General features: G+C 34.8%; 4 protein-coding genes and 1 long non-coding RNA gene across 5 annotated transcripts; 2 read left to right on the top strand and 3 right to left on the bottom strand.

Moving 5' to 3' along the window:
* Positions 1-216: 216 nt before the first annotated feature.
* Positions 217-2828, top strand: LOC543942 (regulator of gene silencing; the record flags this gene model as incomplete). Its single annotated transcript, NM_001247641.2, is given in 2 exon segments — positions 217-872; positions 2773-2828. Coding segments are annotated over 2 exon segments (597 nt in total). The 5' UTR covers positions 217-309.
* LOC101260697 (kinesin-like protein KIN-12E) lies at positions 2080-13738 on the bottom strand. The gene is made up of 22 exons (XM_010315178.4): positions 13343-13738; positions 12553-12708; positions 12387-12470; positions 12148-12267; positions 11523-11636; positions 10963-11055; positions 9891-9980; positions 9722-9792; positions 9568-9642; positions 9388-9475; positions 9058-9116; positions 8867-8930; positions 8438-8503; positions 7612-7770; positions 7426-7530; positions 6730-6965; positions 6494-6563; positions 6051-6107; positions 5880-5942; positions 5596-5649; positions 5404-5483; positions 2080-5137 (listed from the first exon to the last, which is right to left on the bottom strand). Exons 1-22 carry the CDS (start codon positions 13592-13594, stop codon positions 3334-3336), a joined length of 3960 nt encoding a protein of 1319 aa, XP_010313480.2. The 5' UTR covers positions 13595-13738; the 3' UTR covers positions 2080-3333.
* Positions 5136-8755, top strand: LOC138339709 (uncharacterized). Its single transcript, XR_011212569.1, has 2 exons — positions 5136-5388; positions 8189-8755. It is a non-coding gene; the product is annotated as an uncharacterized lncRNA (long non-coding RNA).
* An 823-nt stretch (positions 13739-14561) lies between the features above and the next one.
* On the bottom strand, positions 14562-16409 carry LOC101260403 (carboxylesterase 15-like). Its single transcript, XM_004251385.5, has 2 exons — positions 15614-16409; positions 14562-15017 (listed from the first exon to the last, which is right to left on the bottom strand). The coding sequence occupies exons 1-2, from the start codon at positions 16273-16275 to the stop codon at positions 14711-14713; spliced, it is 969 nt and encodes a 322-aa protein (XP_004251433.1). The 5' UTR covers positions 16276-16409; the 3' UTR covers positions 14562-14710.
* Positions 16410-16523: 114 nt separating this feature from the next.
* Positions 16524-19718, bottom strand: LOC101260110 (protein BUNDLE SHEATH DEFECTIVE 2, chloroplastic). Its single transcript, XM_004251384.5, has 4 exons — positions 18983-19718; positions 18734-18770; positions 17236-17319; positions 16524-16871 (listed from the first exon to the last, which is right to left on the bottom strand). Exons 1-4 carry the CDS (start codon positions 19283-19285, stop codon positions 16819-16821), a joined length of 477 nt encoding a protein of 158 aa, XP_004251432.2. The 5' UTR covers positions 19286-19718; the 3' UTR covers positions 16524-16818.
* Positions 19719-19726: the final 8 nt, after the last annotated feature.

The following is a 19726-nucleotide window of genomic DNA, read 5'->3' as shown; positions in this document are numbered from 1 at the left end:
AAAAAAAACAAAATATATTATAGCTCTTTTAGTTCACTGGATTTGCCATCTTTTTTCTTATTATATTTTCTAAAACGTGTTGGTCTTTTACTTTTCAAACTTCTTATAATAATAATAATAAATAAATAAAAAGTTTGTCTACCCCATTAACTATAAATACCCCATTCTTCTTATTCCTTCCATCATCATATAAATCCTTTATTTCTTGTCTTTCAAACAACAAACAATTATATAACTTTCCTAAGATTTCTTTGTTTCAAAGTTAAAACTCTTATATCACTTACTCATTTTCTTACTTACATCTATAGCATGTCTAATATGGAGTTAGTTTCTGTTTCCATGGCTGAAAAGGAATCTTTTTTCTCAAGATTACGTAAAAGGTTTTTTCTAAAGAAGGCTAATACTCCTAAGAAGGAACATGAGAGTGTAACAACAACAACAACTATTACTAGTACTAGTACTATTGATCGTTTATCGGTGAGTGATAGCAATAGTGGTGAGTTAGAGAGGGTATTTACGTACTTTGATGAGAATGGAGATGGAAAGGTATCACCAATGGAGCTAAGGAGATGCATGAAGGCGGTAGGAGGTGAGATAACGGTGGAGGAGGCGGAGATGGTGGTGAGGCTATCGGATTCTGATGGGGACGGGTTGTTAGGGTTTGAGGATTTTACGAAGTTAATGGAAGGAATGGAGGAAGAGAGGAATAAAGAGAGTGAGTTGATGGGAGCATTTGGAATGTATGAAATGGAAGGATACATTACTCCTAAGAGCTTGAAGATGATGTTGAGTCGACTCGGCGAGTCAACCTCCATTGATAAATGCAAGGTTATGATAAGGAGATTTGATATCAATGGAGATGGAGTTCTTAGTTTTGATGAGTTTAAAATTATGATGACATGTTAGAAGAGTTCAAAGAGAAATATTTGTGTAATTACTAAATAGGATTCTTGTGATCAAATAATTCATTGAGATTTTTCATTTCATATTTGTAAAGTCCATATTTCATGAATTGGAGCATGTTTTACTTCTTTATTTGTTAAATTATTCAATGAACCAAGTATATAATTACTATCGTTACACATTCATTCATGATATTATGTTGACCTATCTTACTTAAATATTCTTAATTTCCCCTAATTGCATCAAATTTACCACTTCACTATTAAATTTGGAATAGTTTTACATTCTTCCAAAGTCAAGACAAACAAATCCTAAAGTGTAGTCTTGCTAAAATTAGAAGTAAAATCTCAAAAGAAAAACTTAAATTATAGATGAAAGAAAGGACACTATTTTGGATATATATGCCATAAAACTTTTAAATTATATATATAGATATAGATAAAAGAAAGGACACTATTTTGGATATATATGCCATAAAACTTTTAAATTATATATATAGATATAGATAAAAGAGAGGACACTATTTTGGATATATATGCCATAAAAGGAAAGTAGTGTATAGATTAGGGCGTTCAAATGAATGGGTTAAGTTGAATTAAGAATGTTAAAAATGAGTTGAGCTAGTAAATAAATAGTTTATTAACCCAATTAATTACCATCTGGATAAAAGGAGTTGGACTGAAATGAGCTAAAAAATCGAGTCATCACTCAACCCGCATAGTTCCTACAAAGTTTTCAATTCAAAGTTTATTTTCATATAATTTGTTTTTATAAAAATATATTTAGATAAAATTTCTCACGAGTCAACACAGCATATCAACCCTAATTTAAAATGGGGTGAACTAAAAGGGTCAAATTAAACCCATCAATAAAATAAGCATATGACATTTGCAATGACAATATAATATAAGATGCCACTAGTCTATCCCCCAAACAAGTAGTCTTCAATAATCTTCAAGATAAGACTTTATCCTATAAACCAAATAATAATTCATTTGACTGTTTACTTTTCAAACTTCTAAATACCTGTTTTTATTTTTATTTTTCTACTAGAAACAACAAATGGTCATACAAGTTGTTTCAACACTTGGTAAGCCCACGGAATTAATACTATTTTCCCACTCATTATAAATTTCCCAAACTATAAATATCCCATTCTTTTTACTTCATTCCCATATCCTTAATTTGTTGAGTTTTAAAGAGTACTATACGGCCAAACACTTATAATTTCCAAAGTTTTCTTTGTTGATTTCAAAGTTCAACCCTTTTCTCACTTAACTATATTCTACTTATGTGTATGGTATCATCAGTGTCTGTTTCCACAGCTGAGAAAGAGTCTTTTTTCTCGAGATTACGAAATATGTTTCATTTCAGAAGGAATGAAGATGAGAAGAAGACAACGACAACAACAACAACGAGAGCTGCTGCTGCTGCAGCAACTACTACTACTAACTGTGTTCCTGTGAGTGACAATGGTGGTAGTAGTAACAAGGGAGAGTTAGAGAGGGTGTTTACGTACTTTGATGAGAATGGAGATGGAAAAGTGTCACCTGCAGAGTTGAGGAAGTGTGTGAAGGCGGTAGGAGGTGAGCTGACGGTGGAGGAGGCGGAGATGGCAGTGAGGCTATCGGATTCTGATGGGGACGGATTATTGGGCATTGAGGATTTTACGAAACTGATGGAAGGAATGGAGGAAGAGAGGAATAAAGAGGGTGAGTTGATGGGAGCATTTGGAATGTATGAAACAGAAGGATACATTACTCCTAAGAGCTTGAAGAACATGTTGAGTCGACTAGGTGAATCAACCTCCATTGATAACTGCAAAGCTATGATTCGAAGGTTTGATCTCAATGGAGATGGAGTCCTCAGCTTTGATGAGTTCAAAGTTATGATGACAACTTAGAAGAGACATATATGTACATAATATAATATGATTCTGATTGTTTCCCTATCGAGATTTTTTCTTCCATTCTATAAATTCATAATTGTAAAACCTAAAAGTATTTGATTTCATTTTGTGGTTTTAAGTAATTCAATCTCAGCTACTAAATTGTGCTAGATAAGTTTTGTTAGGACTTCCACTATTTTATAAACTGCAACGACAACAACAAATCTAGTGTAATCCTGCAAGTAATTCAAGTAAACTGACTGCAACAAAAGTAAGTACAAGATATACATTCAAGTTTCAACACACAAGGAAAAAGAAATTAATACTTCTTTTCAGAAACCCCTTCAAAATTTGATTGCATTTTTTCACAACTTATTCACAATCATAATATGGTTTTGTAATACATCACACCATTTGCGTAAGGAGAATTTTATATTGACAATACATTAAGGCAGCAGCAATGCAACAGAGAGAAGTTTTTTTTTTAGAGAAGATGTTTTATAGTTGACAGTTAAACAGGCAATTAACTGTCAGTCAAACAATCAATTTCCAAGCAACGAGTTCAGCTCTAGTACTGACCTTCGTATGTCATGTAGATCCTCCTCTACCTTGTCAGACAAAGAGCATGATTGGCATGATAATGCAGTCAGCAACTGAGTTTTTCTGCTTGCGGCAAGAGCTTTTTCTCTTTGCAAATCTTCTATTTTACTCATCTCCAACTGCAATTCTTCTTCCAAAATCTTCAACTCTTCCTCCTTCAACGATGCTGCAAACATACTCTCGTGATACTCAAGAATCATGTTCTCAAACTCTTGCTTCCCGTTCTCTTTCATTTCAAAGATCATCTGCTTCTCCCCGATGACCCTTTGAAGCTTGTTGCCCATCTCCTTTACAGATTGCGAAATATTCTCTATCTCCTTTTCAGTAGCCTCAATATCTTTCTCTGAATTCAGTCTTTTTTCGTTTAAGTCTTCGATTTCCTTTTTCTTTATCCCCAAATTTTCCCTAATCTGCTTCATTTGATTCTGAATCTTTGTTTTTTCTTCCTCAGACTTGAGTAATTCAGTAGCTTTGCCACTCAACTGCCAACTTCTTTCTGGCAATTGGATATCGGGTTTCTCAATGTTATCTATGGCAAAGAGAACTCTGTCACTTTCCAGCCTTTGATTCTCGTCTTCCAATCTTGATTTTGATTCTGCTAGTATGTTTCTTAATTCTGATTCTGACTGTTTAGCCTGCATCTGTGCTTCCAGGAGTTCAACCTTAGATGCTTGAAGATGAGCCAATTTTGCTTTCTTTTGGTTGAGACAAGTAGATGAAGCATTCAATCTTGCTCTTGTTTGAGCTTCCCGTTGTTCGAAGTAACCAACTGATGAGGAAAAGCTTGATACGGAGTATCTTAGTGCTGATAGCTTATTATCAAGCAAAACTTTCTTTTCAAGCATTTGTGAAGACTGAAGCTTGAAGGATGTGTATCCTTGTTTTTTCACTTCAATGCTCTTTTCGAGTCCTTCAATTTCTTCTGCAAGCTCATCAACCTCAACAATTGCTCTCTCTAATGAACCAAACATACTTATGGTATTGGCTGATTTTAGAAGCTTTTCCTGCGCTCCTTCAAGCTTCATCCTCAACAAACCTAGGTCCTCTGAAATAGGATTATGCAAAATATCTGATGACTTATCTTCCATTTCAACATCCTGCTTCAGATCCTCAGGAAGTTCATTAAGTACAGCTTCTACAGTTGATTCAGGATAAATGGTTTCCACCATCATGTAATCGCTTTTGCCCAATAATTCAGAAGTATGTTCTTCACCTCGTTCTGATGGTTTATTCTCTATCATCTCTGTAGTATTGTTGCTAGGTAGTTCATCTGAGTCAGCAGCAATATTGCTTCTGTGTGAAGTTACTGTCTCCCCTGACAAAACAATGTCATCTAAATCATGATTCTGTAAAGCATGTTCAAGAAACTGTTGGCTGTCATCTTGAATCTTTTCTTGTTGGAGGTTCTGACCTCTATCAGTCCCATTGTTCTTTTCTGCTACTGCTTGCTCGTACAGTTCTATCAGTTTGTTATTGTCCTCAATTAGGACTTTGAGCTTCATCCTCAATTCATCATTTTCCTTAGACAAGGAAATTGCAGTTTCATGAGCTTCTGCTTCTCTTTGGCTGGCTGCTGCTATGGCATCCACAATAGTTGTTAGCTCCGTCTGATCACTGACAGCAATAGTAGGCGTCTGATCATTTGCAACCGAAGACAGCTCAGTTTGACCCTTCTTCGATTCTTCCATCAGAACTGCTTTAGACGTTCTCTCAAATTCTAGCTCTTTCTCCAAGTCAATTAATTGCCTGTATGGACAATTCAAAGAGATTCAAGATCCAAATTAACTCCTAAATACTTGAATTATATTGTTGGACCCAGAAGAAACCAGATTAAGTAACAGGTTTAATCCTTAGCTTGGATGTCGAGCAGATAGGAGATTTGAACTCTCAATATCAATAGGTATATGAAAGCAGCTTATGTATTTTGAAGGGGGTCCGTCCACCAACTACGACCGTGAGATACTAAAGCAGGTAGAACAAAGAGATGACAGAGGAAGGTAAGAAACACTAACCTTTCTAATTTGTCTTTCTCACCAACACAAAAAACAAGTTGTCTATGGAGTGCATCCAGCTCTGATTGGTTTTGAATTGCCTAAAAGATAAAAATTGTCTTGTTAGCAGTTATATAGTGAATAAGCTATGAAATAACCACTAAACTCATTTGTACTATTTTAAGCTCGTTGTCAGGTGAAAAGATATATTACCTGAACTCGGAGGAACTCATTTTCCTCATTTATTGACGTACGCCAAGGTGAAGCCTAGGTGTGGCAGAAATTATAAAGAAAAGCAAATATTTCAGTATGGTTGAAAAAAAGCAGAATGATCTCCAACATCAGATCCAAAACTTTGATTCACTTGCAAGTAGAAACATGAAGAAATAAATTCAAAAATAAGATTAAAAAGATAACCCCACTTCTCTCAAATTTGATGCATTTTCGAAGACAAAAAAATAAAAATCACAGTTTCAATTACTCTAAGATTGTCAAACCTGAGATGAAGTTAGTAGATTCAGGTCATTCTCAATATGCATACCAAGCTCTGAACTTCCCTTCTACAACACAAATAGAAAATAAACTACAGTTTAACAAATGACAAGCTCCTTTTGGAACAATAAAAATGAGTTCCTGCATTAAAATCCTAATGGAGTTTTTAGGACAACCTGAACCGGTGCAGGATCTGATTCATGCATAAGTTTCCAATCAAGTGCTTCTAGCAGCTGCATATCAAAGAGAACCATTAGGCAAAACATGCTAACAACTTTCGTATTTGACAGAAATCCCAGACATGCTGATCAAGAAAAAAAGAAATTGCTAAGGACTTTGAAATGCATTCTTTGAAGCAGAATCAAGAAGTAAAAGAGAGAAATTTTACTTTACTGACCAGAGTTATTGATTAAACAATTCTCTGCAGTGCACTTTTTTCAGAAATAATTGTATCATGCATGACTAAGGGATCAGTTATGAATAACACAAAAGGAGAATAAAAAGACTTGGGAAATCATTCCTATTCTCACATTTGCAAACGCAGATTGCTTGATTAAATTCTCTAGAGAGTAAAAAGAAGAATCAAGACAACAAGGAAGAGGAAGAAGTCAACTCTAACCTTATTTTGTAGCATCATGATCTGTTCATTCATTCTTTCTCGCTCACCTTCCTCATAAAATGACTTCAATCTACATCACCAACAAATAAGAATTATCAAACCAGTGAAGTAGCAAGACATAGCCTTGCCTAATATAACTATAAACATTTTGCTTCTCAGTGACTAGTATGATCGAAACATTCAGAAAAAGAAAAAAAAATGTACACTCTATGATAACTAAAAGATAAATAACATACCTTCTGATCTCTTCTTTTAGCCGTAGATTCTCCATAGCAAATCTTGTAACTTCTTGATTACGATCAACCTGATTCCGTAGGACCTCTATCTCCTTCAACTGCTCCTCTTTCTCCTTTAGCAAATGAATCTCAGCAGATATCTTTCCTGAAGCAACTGATTCGAGCCTTTTTATAGCAGCTTCTCGAAACCTTAATCTCATCTTTAAACCTTGTATCTCATCTTCCCTTTGTTTGGTCTGGATTAGACACAACATTGCAAATTGGTTTATATGAAATTCAGATCATGCAGTGTCTACTTTTGAAGGTCTATATCCTAATCAATTTAGCACAGAGAGTAAAATTGACATCGGAAGATCCTCACAGCTTGATTGGGTGCAAGAAAGGAAATCCAGAAAACCAATTTCACTTGGAATATCCCTAAACACTGGGGTAGGACAGATTTGTCCATCAACTCCTAATAGTGTTTATGGTTTTTCCAGAGTTCTGAGTTATGTTTACTGGATCCCTATGGCCTAATTGTAAGACTTACCGGGCAGGACAGATTTGTCGATCAACTCCTATTAGTGTTTATGGTTTGCAGAATTCTAGAATAAGTTTACTGGAACCGTCTGGCCTCATTCGTAAGACTTACTGACACCTATGCATATATAAAAATGCCAAGTCAAGTAACTGAAGTGAAAACTTCATAAAACATACCAGTTGCATTGCTGCCTGATTTTCAGCAGTCAATGCTTGTAATGCAATGTCTTTATCCTTTTCCCTCCTAAAAGCCCCAACAAGGGCAACTTCGTAGTCTTTCTTCTGAAATTACAAGAAACTTTACTATCAGATCCACTCTTGGAGTAGATGTTTCTCCTCATAGCCAACTTAAGATAAACCTACCTTTGACACCCGTTTATCTGCTGTAAGTGGACTAGAAAATCCATGAAGCCCTTCCCATTTAACAGATGTAGGCGATCCCGGAAAAGCAACTGTCCAAGCATTATTTTCATGGTTTTCAACTCCTCCATCAGCCACACTCCGAAGACGAGCTACTTCTTTCTGAGAGGTAAAGAAAAGTAATTAGGTGCATATAACATTTAGAATTACAGATATTAAGAGCACAGGTAACAGAAAACACTTTTCCAAATTTTCCCCAGCATAAGAAACTAAAATCTGAATTTTGAAGCTGGGAATGGGAGCAATAAATGCGAACTTATTTTAAATTCAAAGGTACATGTTGGATCAAAGGCGGAAGTTCACAAAGGTTGTTCAAATGTTTTACCTATGTGATGTAAATCTCATTGTATCACTAAAACCCTTCACAGTGGCATAAACAACTAGCATGTCACACATGAGCACATTTAAAAGGATGTCTTTTTTGTCACTTGCTGTAATTTTTCAATCAATGTAACTTCTCCCTGTTTGTCATTACAGAGGTATAAAATTCTTTTGTTAATATGTTCTCTTCTTTATGCAGGGTTTTTTTCGGTCATTCCTGGCCGATGTGGAGTGTAATCTGGGGAGAGTAGAATGTACGCAGACCTTATCCCTACCTTTTTGGGTTAGCGAATTCGTTTCCGATAAACCCTCGGTTCAGCAGACAAGAAAAGAATTTGAAGCATGGTAGCAGGAAAATATGACAGCAAAATAGGAAGATACAAAAAAAATGAAGCAACAGAAAATAAAACACATGGAAGATAGGGATGGATCTCAAGCAAAAGAATACCTTCAGATTTTGAATCTGTATCCTCATTGCAAGAACGTCTCCAGAAGCATCTTCATTTACAAAAGCCTGGGAAAGTAAATGATCATCAGGGCATAAGGAAAACTGTTAGACCTTTTATTAGAATATAGGAAAGTAAGGACTGAAAGCACATATCTTTACAAATATTGTACAAAAAGAAGATTTTCGAGAACTTCTATGCACAGAGAAATGAGAAAATAAATGCATAATATACACATCAGATAAAGTGGCATATCCAGATTTGTTGCTAATAGTTGCCTGATTATTTAAATACCCAATTGAAAAGGTGATACTCTCTTAGTTGATTTCACAGAAAAAGGACTTTGAAAACTGGTTGAGGTTAGTAGATGATCACGTGATTTGCTAGTTGAACGACCATAAGAAAGCCACTAGTGTCCAAGAATATCATACATGATTTTTGATGAATTTGGCACGTTGAGCAAACTTCAATGTGCTTAGAGTCTCCAATGAACAACTGCAAGAGTCCAATCAAGTGTTATACAATACAGAATCACTTGCTTCAAAATGACAGCACTTGTAAGGTGTTTGATCTTAAGGCCATTAAATTGAAATCCTAGTGGTGACCAGTAAAAATTGCATACCAGCTGGAAGGACTAATATTTGCAATTATACATGTTTTTGCATTCCCTCCCAACGAATCCTGAAAGAGGGAAGAAATATAATGTCAAATCCAAAGACCATCTTCATAATGTTGTTATTAATAATCAGTGCAGAGCAACAGGTCAAAACTAGAAAATTAAATATCTGAGTGCATAGCAGTAAGAAGATTATATTAGAGCTCCTCATTACAAAACACATTCAAAATGCGACTATAACTAGTGCGTTTCACAAGAGATTCTGGATGCCTTCAGATTAACTCACAGAGAAAACAATTGATTCTCCTTTGAAAGCAAAGATACACCTATATTCACCTGGAGTAGAAATGTGAGCTTTGAATCTCTGTAGGGAACATGGTGTGACTTCCCATTAGATATGCTAACCAGGTTCATGATCACTAATCTGCACAAAAAGAACCGGATGAGTATTGCACTAGAAAGACAAGACTAGAACAGAAGAACTATAAAGGAATAAGGATGAGACATAATAACTACCCCAATGTTGAAAGAGATTTGTTGATGTTAGTAGCTTCCTTCAAACGTTCACCTTCAGCTCCTGAGCTTTTCTGCCTGTGATTTCACAATTGCAGTTAAAAGAAAAATTCAGCATAAGATATCTTCTCATATTCGCATAATTATTCTCCTTTACCTTTCAGATCCTGCCAAATCAACAAGGTTAAAACGAGCAAATCTGTGGTGAGTTACTCCTTGAGATTCCCACTGCAAACAGGTTATGTGTAAATTTATGTACCAGTGTGGAGGGGGATAAGGTAAGAAAAGACTAAATCTGATGGCTCAAATTAAGATATAGAACTTACTTTGCTCTCTATCACACACGTAAATACACTGTGTGAACGGCTACTAGCACGATTCATGTTGGTGGCAGCTACCTTTCTGTTTGCTGCACCCTGTTATGACAAGAACATTATGATCATCCTAACCATAAGTAACAAAAAAAATTGTGCATTTAATTTTGTGAGCAATTATTTTAACTTTGCTCTCATTTTCTTTATGATCTTCCATTTAAAATTAATAACTGTCAGGTTAGTATAAGGTTGTGGCATATTAATGGTGGTACCAAAAGATAATCTGGTAAACACTGCAATAACTTGGGTCAAGTTTGAGTACATTTATATGCAGTTCTGGTTACAAGGTAGTTAGTGCTGAATGCCTCGATTCAAAAATTACAAGGCTCCAAACTAGAGCACTCTGTATGCACTATTTTTACCTTATCATTAATATATTTATTTAACCATCGATAAATTAATGGAAAATATAAGGAAGAAAGAAGAAGAAAATACTGCACAATTGGAGTTGCAGTATTCAAGTATATCCCTCATACCCGAATAGTTCTATTATCAGTGTCCTAGACGGACTTCCACAGGAATAAGTAAACTAACCTTAAGTCATAGTAAGAGATTAAGAAAACAAGGTCAAAAACAGATATGATCTTTTTCATAGAATCCCAGGGAACAATAAGAACCTTTCATCACTATTTGGTTTGGATATCCACCAAAAAGATGGGTTGGATCTGGAACAATGATCTTGAGGACACCCCTTTAACTTTTCATCTCCAGCAATTCCGCTTGCTAGTATAACAAATAAAAGATACAACCTGCCAACTCTCTCTCTCTTCATGTCAAATATGTGCATGCTTAGGAAACATAATGATTAGTGGAAGTAACAATATTAACTTTATTAAAACTGACTATTTATCAGTTCTGAGGAACACATTTAGATCTCCAAATCTTTAGCATGTGCATATGGACTTGTATAATCACCTCAAGAACTATCAACAGCTTCTTTCCTTATCTTCACTCTTAAGTGGAGTTAACACTAGAGAGTTTCACAAGCAATAATGATAATTGACTCTCAAGGGTGAGAATATACCTGAAGAAGTTGTTGCATCACATCTCGAGCACTCGTAACTTCTACTTCTTTGAGATCTTCTACATGAATCCCCTTTTTAGTGTCTTCTCTTATCTGTAAGAGTACAAGAAAAATCTTCAGTTGTCTTCTTCCATTTGAGTTATGCACTTTGCAAATATTCATTTTAGATAAAGCAATTTGCACACATTTTCTTTAGTTCAATATGTTGGCTGCATTTGCATTGATAAATATAAATATTATACTAGTTGGATGTTGCAAGTCAGAACACATTCCTTAAGCACACATTAGTCCCTCATTTGACCTGATGCATCACTGTGGAGTACCTAGTTGAACCTTACGGAACAGGATAGTGAGCAGCAATTTGGACTGATTCGTGTGCTCACTAATTCCATGGTCCTCAACAAAAGATAGGACACTAATTCACCTCGTTAAAAATGATGCACAATATCCGGAAGAAGTATGATGAACAATATATAACTCCCATAGGCAGAAACAAAAACCATGTTTATTTGGACAAGATTTCAATTCATTAACAAATTAGACAAAATGTTAGCATTCACCTGCAAGTTTACCGAGGAAGGATCCAAAAGGTCGAGAATCTGTTCGTTATATATTTCTAAGAAAGAGCATCTACAAGTGAACTTTATATTTTCCTCCCTGCGTGCCTCTCTTTCCTGTGACCAGAAGAAAGAAATCATCAAACTTGAAATTGAAACATAAGCTCAGCCTTAAAAGTTAAAGGTTGATCACTCTTTTATTCCAATAAAGAAAATATTACATTAAAATTGAAGGCAAGAAGTAATCTAAGGTGCATCTATATTATACAAACCAACACATATAGGGACTTCATTATAAAAATAAAAAAAAGGAAGAGAAAACAAAGAAACAAGCAGCTAGAAGTTGAACTTATATTAATTTCACACATACCCATATCTAATACTTATACCCAACACTGTGACATTAAAGTGGATCAATAACAAATTTTTAATTTTCCATATGAAAATAACATATGCAATAATTTGATTCATTCAGATAAGATCAAGGTTTCCTCTCATTATTATATCAAAACAAACATGCTTACTCAAACTAAGTCATCTGTGGTTCTGGTCCACAATGTGAGGTAGTATATAAAATTTTGATAAAACAAAAGATAATAATCATTTATTACAAATGCAATATCCGTACCTTCTGAATTCTTGAAAACAAGTACTCAAACACCCTAGGTGTCATACCACAATTTACACTATGTCTTCGGGTGCCTCCTTCAATATCTCCAAGCATGGTGTGTGTTTTTCCGCTTCCAGTCTACAAAGAGAGACGTAGAGTTTCTAAATATAAAACCAGTATACAGTTCAAATCTTTTTAACATTTCCGACATGAAAATTGATATCTGAGATCTTAAGCCATGTGACTGAGCAACATACTTGGCCATAGGCAAACACACAACTATTGTAGCCTTCCATGCAATTTTCCACCATTGGTACTCCAGCAGCTTTAAAGAGCATCTCCTGTTAGTTAATGTAATGAAATGAGAACAGACCACACCAAAGATACATGAAAAATGAAAGACAATAGCCGAGAAAAGCAAACCTGAGTGACATTCTCATCAGCAACCATATCAAATGTAAAACGTGATTCTGGGTGCCCTATCCAAGTGATTGTCTGAGAGCTTTCTTGTCTCACACATTTACCATGTCCTTGTAAAGATATCTCAGAGTTACTCAAGGGGCGTATTCTTATAATAACCTGCATATGAAACCAACTTCATGAGTAATTTAAGTTCTATGATTCATTAACATAAACCATAAACTCTACTAGTCAGATGGTTAGCAACTCACTGAACAGAATTTTCAATTTATGGTAAAGTTTTATTTGACTGTGAATTTCTGGACCATATCTAAGAACATTTTACTTTTTAAACATCCAGTTTATATAACTTTGAATATACATTCTTCGAATTCAGAATATCAATGAAATGAGAGGTCCGAAATCAAAACTAAGCTTAGATTATTTTGACCCTTGCTCCAAGTTGAATCATTTTTGGGAAACAACTTAGAAAGCCTCCAAATTTCTGGAACAACGATTAAGCCTCAATCCCAAAAACAAAATTTAGAAGAAAAAAGAAAGTGTGCCTTACCAGAAATGTTCATTTAATGTCTTAATCAATAGAACATAAATAGTTAGATGCTCACCCATTCAACATGTATATAGAGTACAAGTTGAACCCTTTTTTGGATTATTCCTGTTTACTCTTTCGTATTTCAAACTCCTTAGTGAAAATCCTAGCGCTGCTAGTGTTAACGAGTCCAAATTTCTTACTACGTACAGATTCTAAAACTGATCATTTTTAGAAATGAGGTTTAAAAAAATGAGTGATTACCTGAACATTGTGATCCTTCCAGAACGAAGGATCTTCACGGAACTCAAAACTCCGGTTACATTCCACCACATCCTTGTTCTCAGAGAACTCAACCCTGTTATCCTTAGCAGCTGATTTGAACAATCTGAGATTAGGAGTACTCTTCACCGACGACATCGTCACCGACGCAGTATCCATCGGAGTTGCTGCAGATTGATCTAGTGACCCGAATCTGGACTTAACAACACTCGGAGGCTCAGAAAATAACGGCATTTTCAGACAATTAGGTTTTCAGATTCAGTAAACTGAAGAGATTTTCGGGCAAAACAAAAATGGAGATTTCAATTAGCTGTTGAACGAAGAAGGAAGAGATATGGAGAGTTGGGGTGAGTGGGGTGGTGGGGTGGGTGGGGGTGGGGTTAGGGGGGTGGGGGGTGAATTTCAAAATGCAGAGAAGAAGAAGAAGAAGAAGAAGGAAGAGACCGTTTGAGAAGAATTTGAAAATTTTGAATGGTTATATGGAGCCAATTTTCATGTTACTATTTAAGTTATAGTCACAATGTATGAAATTTTGCTAATTTAGCCACTTTTAAATCGACTTCACGAGATTGAGTTCGATGAATATACAAACTAGAAAGATGTTATTTGTTGTTATTCTATCTATTCCAATGTCAAATTTAAAGAAGATTTTACTTTTCTCGAAGACTTTCAGTTTGTTTAATAATGAAAAACTGATCTCCGGTTGTTTTGGTATGTATGCTTGGTACCTTTCAGACTGTTCAAGGCACTTCCAAAAGAAAAGAGAGAATTCATTTTAAATGAATATAATTTTCATGCGTATACGAATTTTTAACGTAAATGTTTGAAGTTAATCTTGTCGATTTGTATTTGAAATTTGTCTTTAGTACTCTAATTTAAGAGTTTAAACTTCTATTTACATTACTAAAAAGATCTGACACAGTATGTCTGAAGTTCAAACATTGAAAGCGTGAAATTTGACATCCCAATATCTAAAGGCGTATACACCTAAAATTCGATCTTTTATTCTGAACTTTCATCATTTTTATATGAACTTAAAATACATATATCATAATTTTTCTCGATATCCTTGTTATTTCGCTCTATAATATTGTTTATCTTCTAGTTTTTTTCATTACAAAATTTTATTTTTTGATTCACAAATACTCTAATAATGTAGACTATGACTTTGCATACATGACCAAAACTTCACACACATAAATAATATAAAAAGGATCCATTAATTTAAACTACTACATATAGAGCAAAATGCACACATTACAACAAAACAAAAACAAATCAAACAAAAAGAAGAATTACATTTTAATAAAAATATAACAAATTTTATTGGCAATTTTTATTTTTTAAATCTTAAGAAGAATTGTCTTGAATGAACTTCTTGATTATGAGCATTAACTTCTTTGAAGATTCTGAATTAGGATTAATAGTGAAAAAACCATGTTGTTGTCCTTCAAATTCCACATATTCAATATTTTTTCCATAATTCTTCAATTTGTTTGCATAATCTTTGGCTCTATCTTTAAGAAGATCACATCCTCCAACAAGCACAAGAATTGGATCAAGATCAATTTTTTCCAAATTTGGGCTGTTAGGCCCAAAGGGGTTCACAAGTGGATGGTCAGTGGTTGATCCAATGGGTATTGATAGCCTCCAAAACCTATAATTGACAAAAATAGCACACAAATTAAGAAAATAGCCCTTTTACATGTAACTTACGATTTAATGGTCACAAGCTCAAGTCGTAGAATATTCCGTTAATATTTGAATTAGGATAGATTGTCTACGTATTACATTCTTTGGGTTGCGGTCCTTTCCCTTATCCAGCTAATACATGATGTTTTGTGCATCGAACTGTCCTTGGATAAATAGGTTCAAGTTCATTTCATTTTTTGGTGTTTTAACTTTTGTTCTCACAGTATTGGTTGGGGGGGGGGGGGGGGGGGTTCGAAAAAAAGTTTGTCAAAGACCTTGCTTGAGTTTAACTGTCCACAAGTTTTGATCAAGTACAATATAAGTACAATATTTGTTCTTTTATTTTACTAATAAATCGCTCGTAATTTTTTTTTTCCAAAAATGACATACTTTGCATATTTTTTTAATTATTCACAAGTTTGTCATAACTTTAGTACAATCTTTATTCTTCTATCTTTTAACTATTTAAATTATGATTTAAAACAAATGCAATTGAAGTTATTTGCTTATGAAAAAAATAAATATAACATATAATAAAAACAATGAAATTTTTTTGAGAACCTGTCAATAAGCTCAATGTTTAAGAAAGCATCTTTAGGCCCCTCAGCTTCAAATTTTGTCCTTATAGTCCCTCCAAAAAAAGGAAGCAAATAAACATAACCCCTAACTCGAACTGGATCCAGCTCAGCTGAGCCGGCTTTAAGTCGTAGTGCCAAATTATGCGCGATGTTGCCACCAGCCGAGTCACCCGAAATAAAAACTCGGCTAAAGTCGGCCACATCCGTAAGCCACGTGTCCGGCTCGTCAGACACGGCTTGGTCCCGAAGCCATTTCACAGCCGCGTAACCATCTTCAATAGCGGCTGGGAGCCGGTTCTCAGGAGCAAGCCGATAGTCAGGAGAGATAACCACGGCTTGGAGCTCGGAAGCTAGCTTGAAACAGTAGTTCTGACAGTTAGGCCACGTACGAGAGCCGATACAAAAACCACCCCCGTGAATGTAGTAGAAGACGGGGAGCTTAGCCGATGAGGTAGGGTTAGCCGGCTTGTAGAGCCGGAGTTGAAGATCATGCATGGCTTGAAACACAACATCTTTCCAAAGAATTGAGCCATCATCATGTATAGGAACTTCAAAACTTGGCTTGGTTAATCTAAGTATAGTTCCATCACTATATACCCAAAGTACACCTCTACATTCTTCAACTTCATATTTATTATCCTCCATATACACAAACAAACTCTCAATGTGTTTTATTGTTAGTGTATGATAATGTGCCTTAGTGTGTGTTAAAATAGAGGATTATAGGAGAAAATTACAAAGGAAAAGTTAATAAAGGGTGGTTTTTGTTTTTTTTTTTGTTTCATTTTGATGATGATAAGCAAGACAAAAAGAATATAATAAAATCAAAGTTTGTATTTGTTTGTCACATATGGATTAGGTTTGGAACAAAATAAATGATGATCAAAGAAAAATAAGTCAATTGGCAAAACAATTACTAATAAAGTTTGTGTGAAGACAAATGCTATTTGACAAAATACATCATATTGTAATGAGCTATAACATTCAATTGACTAAAGGTTAAATGTGCTTAGACAGATATAATCTACCAATAATCGAGGGATTAAAAGTACTAGTAACCCTTCTTTTTTCAAGAAAAATATATAATTTAACCAAAATGAGATAGCCTCATATGTGAGCTTGTATGTGTGATTTAGCCTCAGAACACAAGTCAATAGCTAGAGGAAAAAAGAGTACAAGTAGTATATGTTATAGCCTTTTTGAGTATCCAGAACCAGCACATTTCTTGCAGAGTATTAATCCTGCAATAAAAAAATTATTATAATGATCGTTCGATGCATTCTACTCGAGAAAAAATGTTAGTTTGACTACATCATCGTCGAGGTGTTCCAATCTGAACATGTCAGGTTGGCTTGACAAACCTAAGGAGAAAGCCAAGGGTGAGTCGGTAACATAGTTCCTGAGGTTCTAGAAAATAATAAACAGGAGCGTGGGTATATACAAGCCTGACAGATGGGAAAGGATTATCTAAGTTCTTTCATGTCATTCATATGATCTAAAACCAAATTCGAGAGTTCATCTAAATCTGTTAGACATGCTATAAGTATTCCAAACTGAACGATTACTAAAAATTGGTAGCGCGAAGAAATTGCAGCTGAATAGTACCTGCACCCTTGCAAACTTTGCAGTCTACTAATCCTGTTTCTTTCTTCATCTTACCATCGTTGCAAAACACGCACTTTGTCCCACCTACACATCCAAACAAAGTTATTAGTAACTTGAATCTTCTTGCCCTTAAGGAACGAAAAGGGAAGAACAACGACAGCATAATGAAATCTGTAAGACGAGCATATGCACATCGCTGTACACTTATTTGCTTGTGTTAAACCTTTTCGATAGTTTCATCTGTGATGTTAAAAACTAAAACAGAATTGACTGCATGAGAAAGATATCGAAACTTTCCTCTCGCTGCCCCCTTTCTTCAAGAAAAAAGAGGGGTGGTTTTTTGGGGATGCATTAAGTAAAAAAAGAAAGAAAACAACAACAAGAAGCAAAGGTCTTTACTATGATCTGGCTCACTTTCTCACCCTTTAGTACAAAATGCGTGTGACCAGAATCACACCTTTTGTAGCCAAACTAAAGTAAGACCTTACTCAACTTTCAAACCACGCCCTCGAGGACTGCTTCAATCCATACAGAATGGTCCAAAGGGCAAATGGAGATCCGGAGCCCATAAGCGAGGGTCAGCAATCCACTTAGTGCACCGGTGAAGTGGTTAATCTCAAACCACTGGGTTTGCAGCTAATCGGAAACTAACATATATAACATCAGTATGCTCTCAACGATTACTAACAGAATCATTAGCACCTTTCTCCAAACAATCCTCCGTTAATACCTTCTAGAAGCTGTTAGCCTAGGGAAGAAATGAAGACTGCAGGAAGTATTAGACTTTGCTTTTATTATTTATAGTTTTGATCTATTGTATATTTGACTGCAGGATTGTTGCATTTCTCCTGATGAAGCACACATAATAAAATCCTAAAACAAAATCGATATTCAAAATACGTCATAAATTTAAAAGTTCACACCACATCCTGAACATGCCTTTGCCAGGCATGCCTAGCTAATTGAAACATGCCCTTCCACTCACTCCATCATGAAGATAACATATTTATCAATCCGCTTGTTTAGAGTTATATATCAAAAATCCGAAAAAATAGTTGCCTGCATAAACGAATAAAGCAGGATCCAAAACATCTTACTAGTTATTGATACAGCGTCAAATGGCTACGTTATAGCTTATAAACAATCCTCTAAAGCTTTACCATATCAATAAGTTGTCATTTGTCTAGTTTTGATCACGATAACAACTCTTACACGATTTTATGAAACCTTTCAAGCACTGAAATAGTTTTTTAACTAGTATTGCTTATGGACTGAGATATCTTACAACTTGGAATCCATAACAGATTCTTAATTCAACAGTTGGACTTGACTTGCACAGATAGTTTTTCCTTAGCTCAATTACATCAATCTATATGAAGAACATATATATATATATACACACACACACACACACACACACACACACACACACATAGACCACACACATAAACATACATACATAACAGTAATTAAAACCAAAATATATAAAAGGGCTCACCATTCCCAGCACACCTATCACAAGGAACTGGATCTCCCTGCAAATATAATAACAAATAAACTAAAATTTAACAAAACTTTAAACAGCTTGATAAATCAATAAAAAAAAGGAACTTTATGACACCCAAGATAAAGAAATTGACCCATAAACTGAAAGCAAGTATCTTTGAGAAAAGCAATTAAAAAAAGGAACTTTATGAAACCTTATGATAAAAATCAAGATAAGATTTTTTTTGTTCTTTTTTTTTACCTTGAGGCCAAGAAAGAGGGAGAGAGCAATGGCAGTTAAAACACTGATAGTGGCAAGAAAAGTTTGAGTATCCAAAGGGGGTGAATCAAAACCAACAAAGAGCAAAATGGGATGATGATGATTTGTGGGGAAAGGGAAAAATTGGTGAAATTGGGAAAAACATGATGTTGACAAGACTGGGAATTCAAGCTTTGTTGGAAAAGAAGGACAGCAAGTAAAAGGGCATAAGGATGAACAAATTGTTGTTGAAGAAGAGAGAGAATGGAAGGGATAGAGTGATGAGTGAGAGAGTATTGTTGCCATTGGAAGTTAATATGTGGAGCTCAGAGCTTCCTTTATGTTCACTCTCTTTTTTTTTTCTTTCTTTTTTTTTAGGCGTTTGATATTCGTTTCGAAATTGGATTAATCTGTATTTTCCAAGAAAAATCAAAATTTAAATGTACATAAAGGACTTATAATTTTTAGTATTTCTTTTTTATATATATACAGATATTCACAAAACTCTGTTTATTATGTTTAATCGAGAGAATACTAAAATTAGAAAACATTTAATGAAAATTCACAAGTAGAGATTTTGCAATTTAATAGACAAAAAGCATTTTACTGAACATCTCAACACGAATCCAAATTAGTCGCGTTCCATACACCATATGAGAAATTTAGAACTGGAGAAAAACTTGTATCTATCCATCGTTTCCTTTCAAATACAGCTCTAGATACAAACAAAAACAAAAACAAAAAACT

This window comes from Solanum lycopersicum, chromosome 11, assembly GCF_036512215.1.
Source record: "Solanum lycopersicum chromosome 11, SLM_r2.1".
Lineage (NCBI taxonomy): Eukaryota > Viridiplantae > Streptophyta > Magnoliopsida > Solanales > Solanaceae > Solanum > Solanum lycopersicum.
This window is presented reverse-complemented; position numbering and strand designations above follow the sequence as displayed.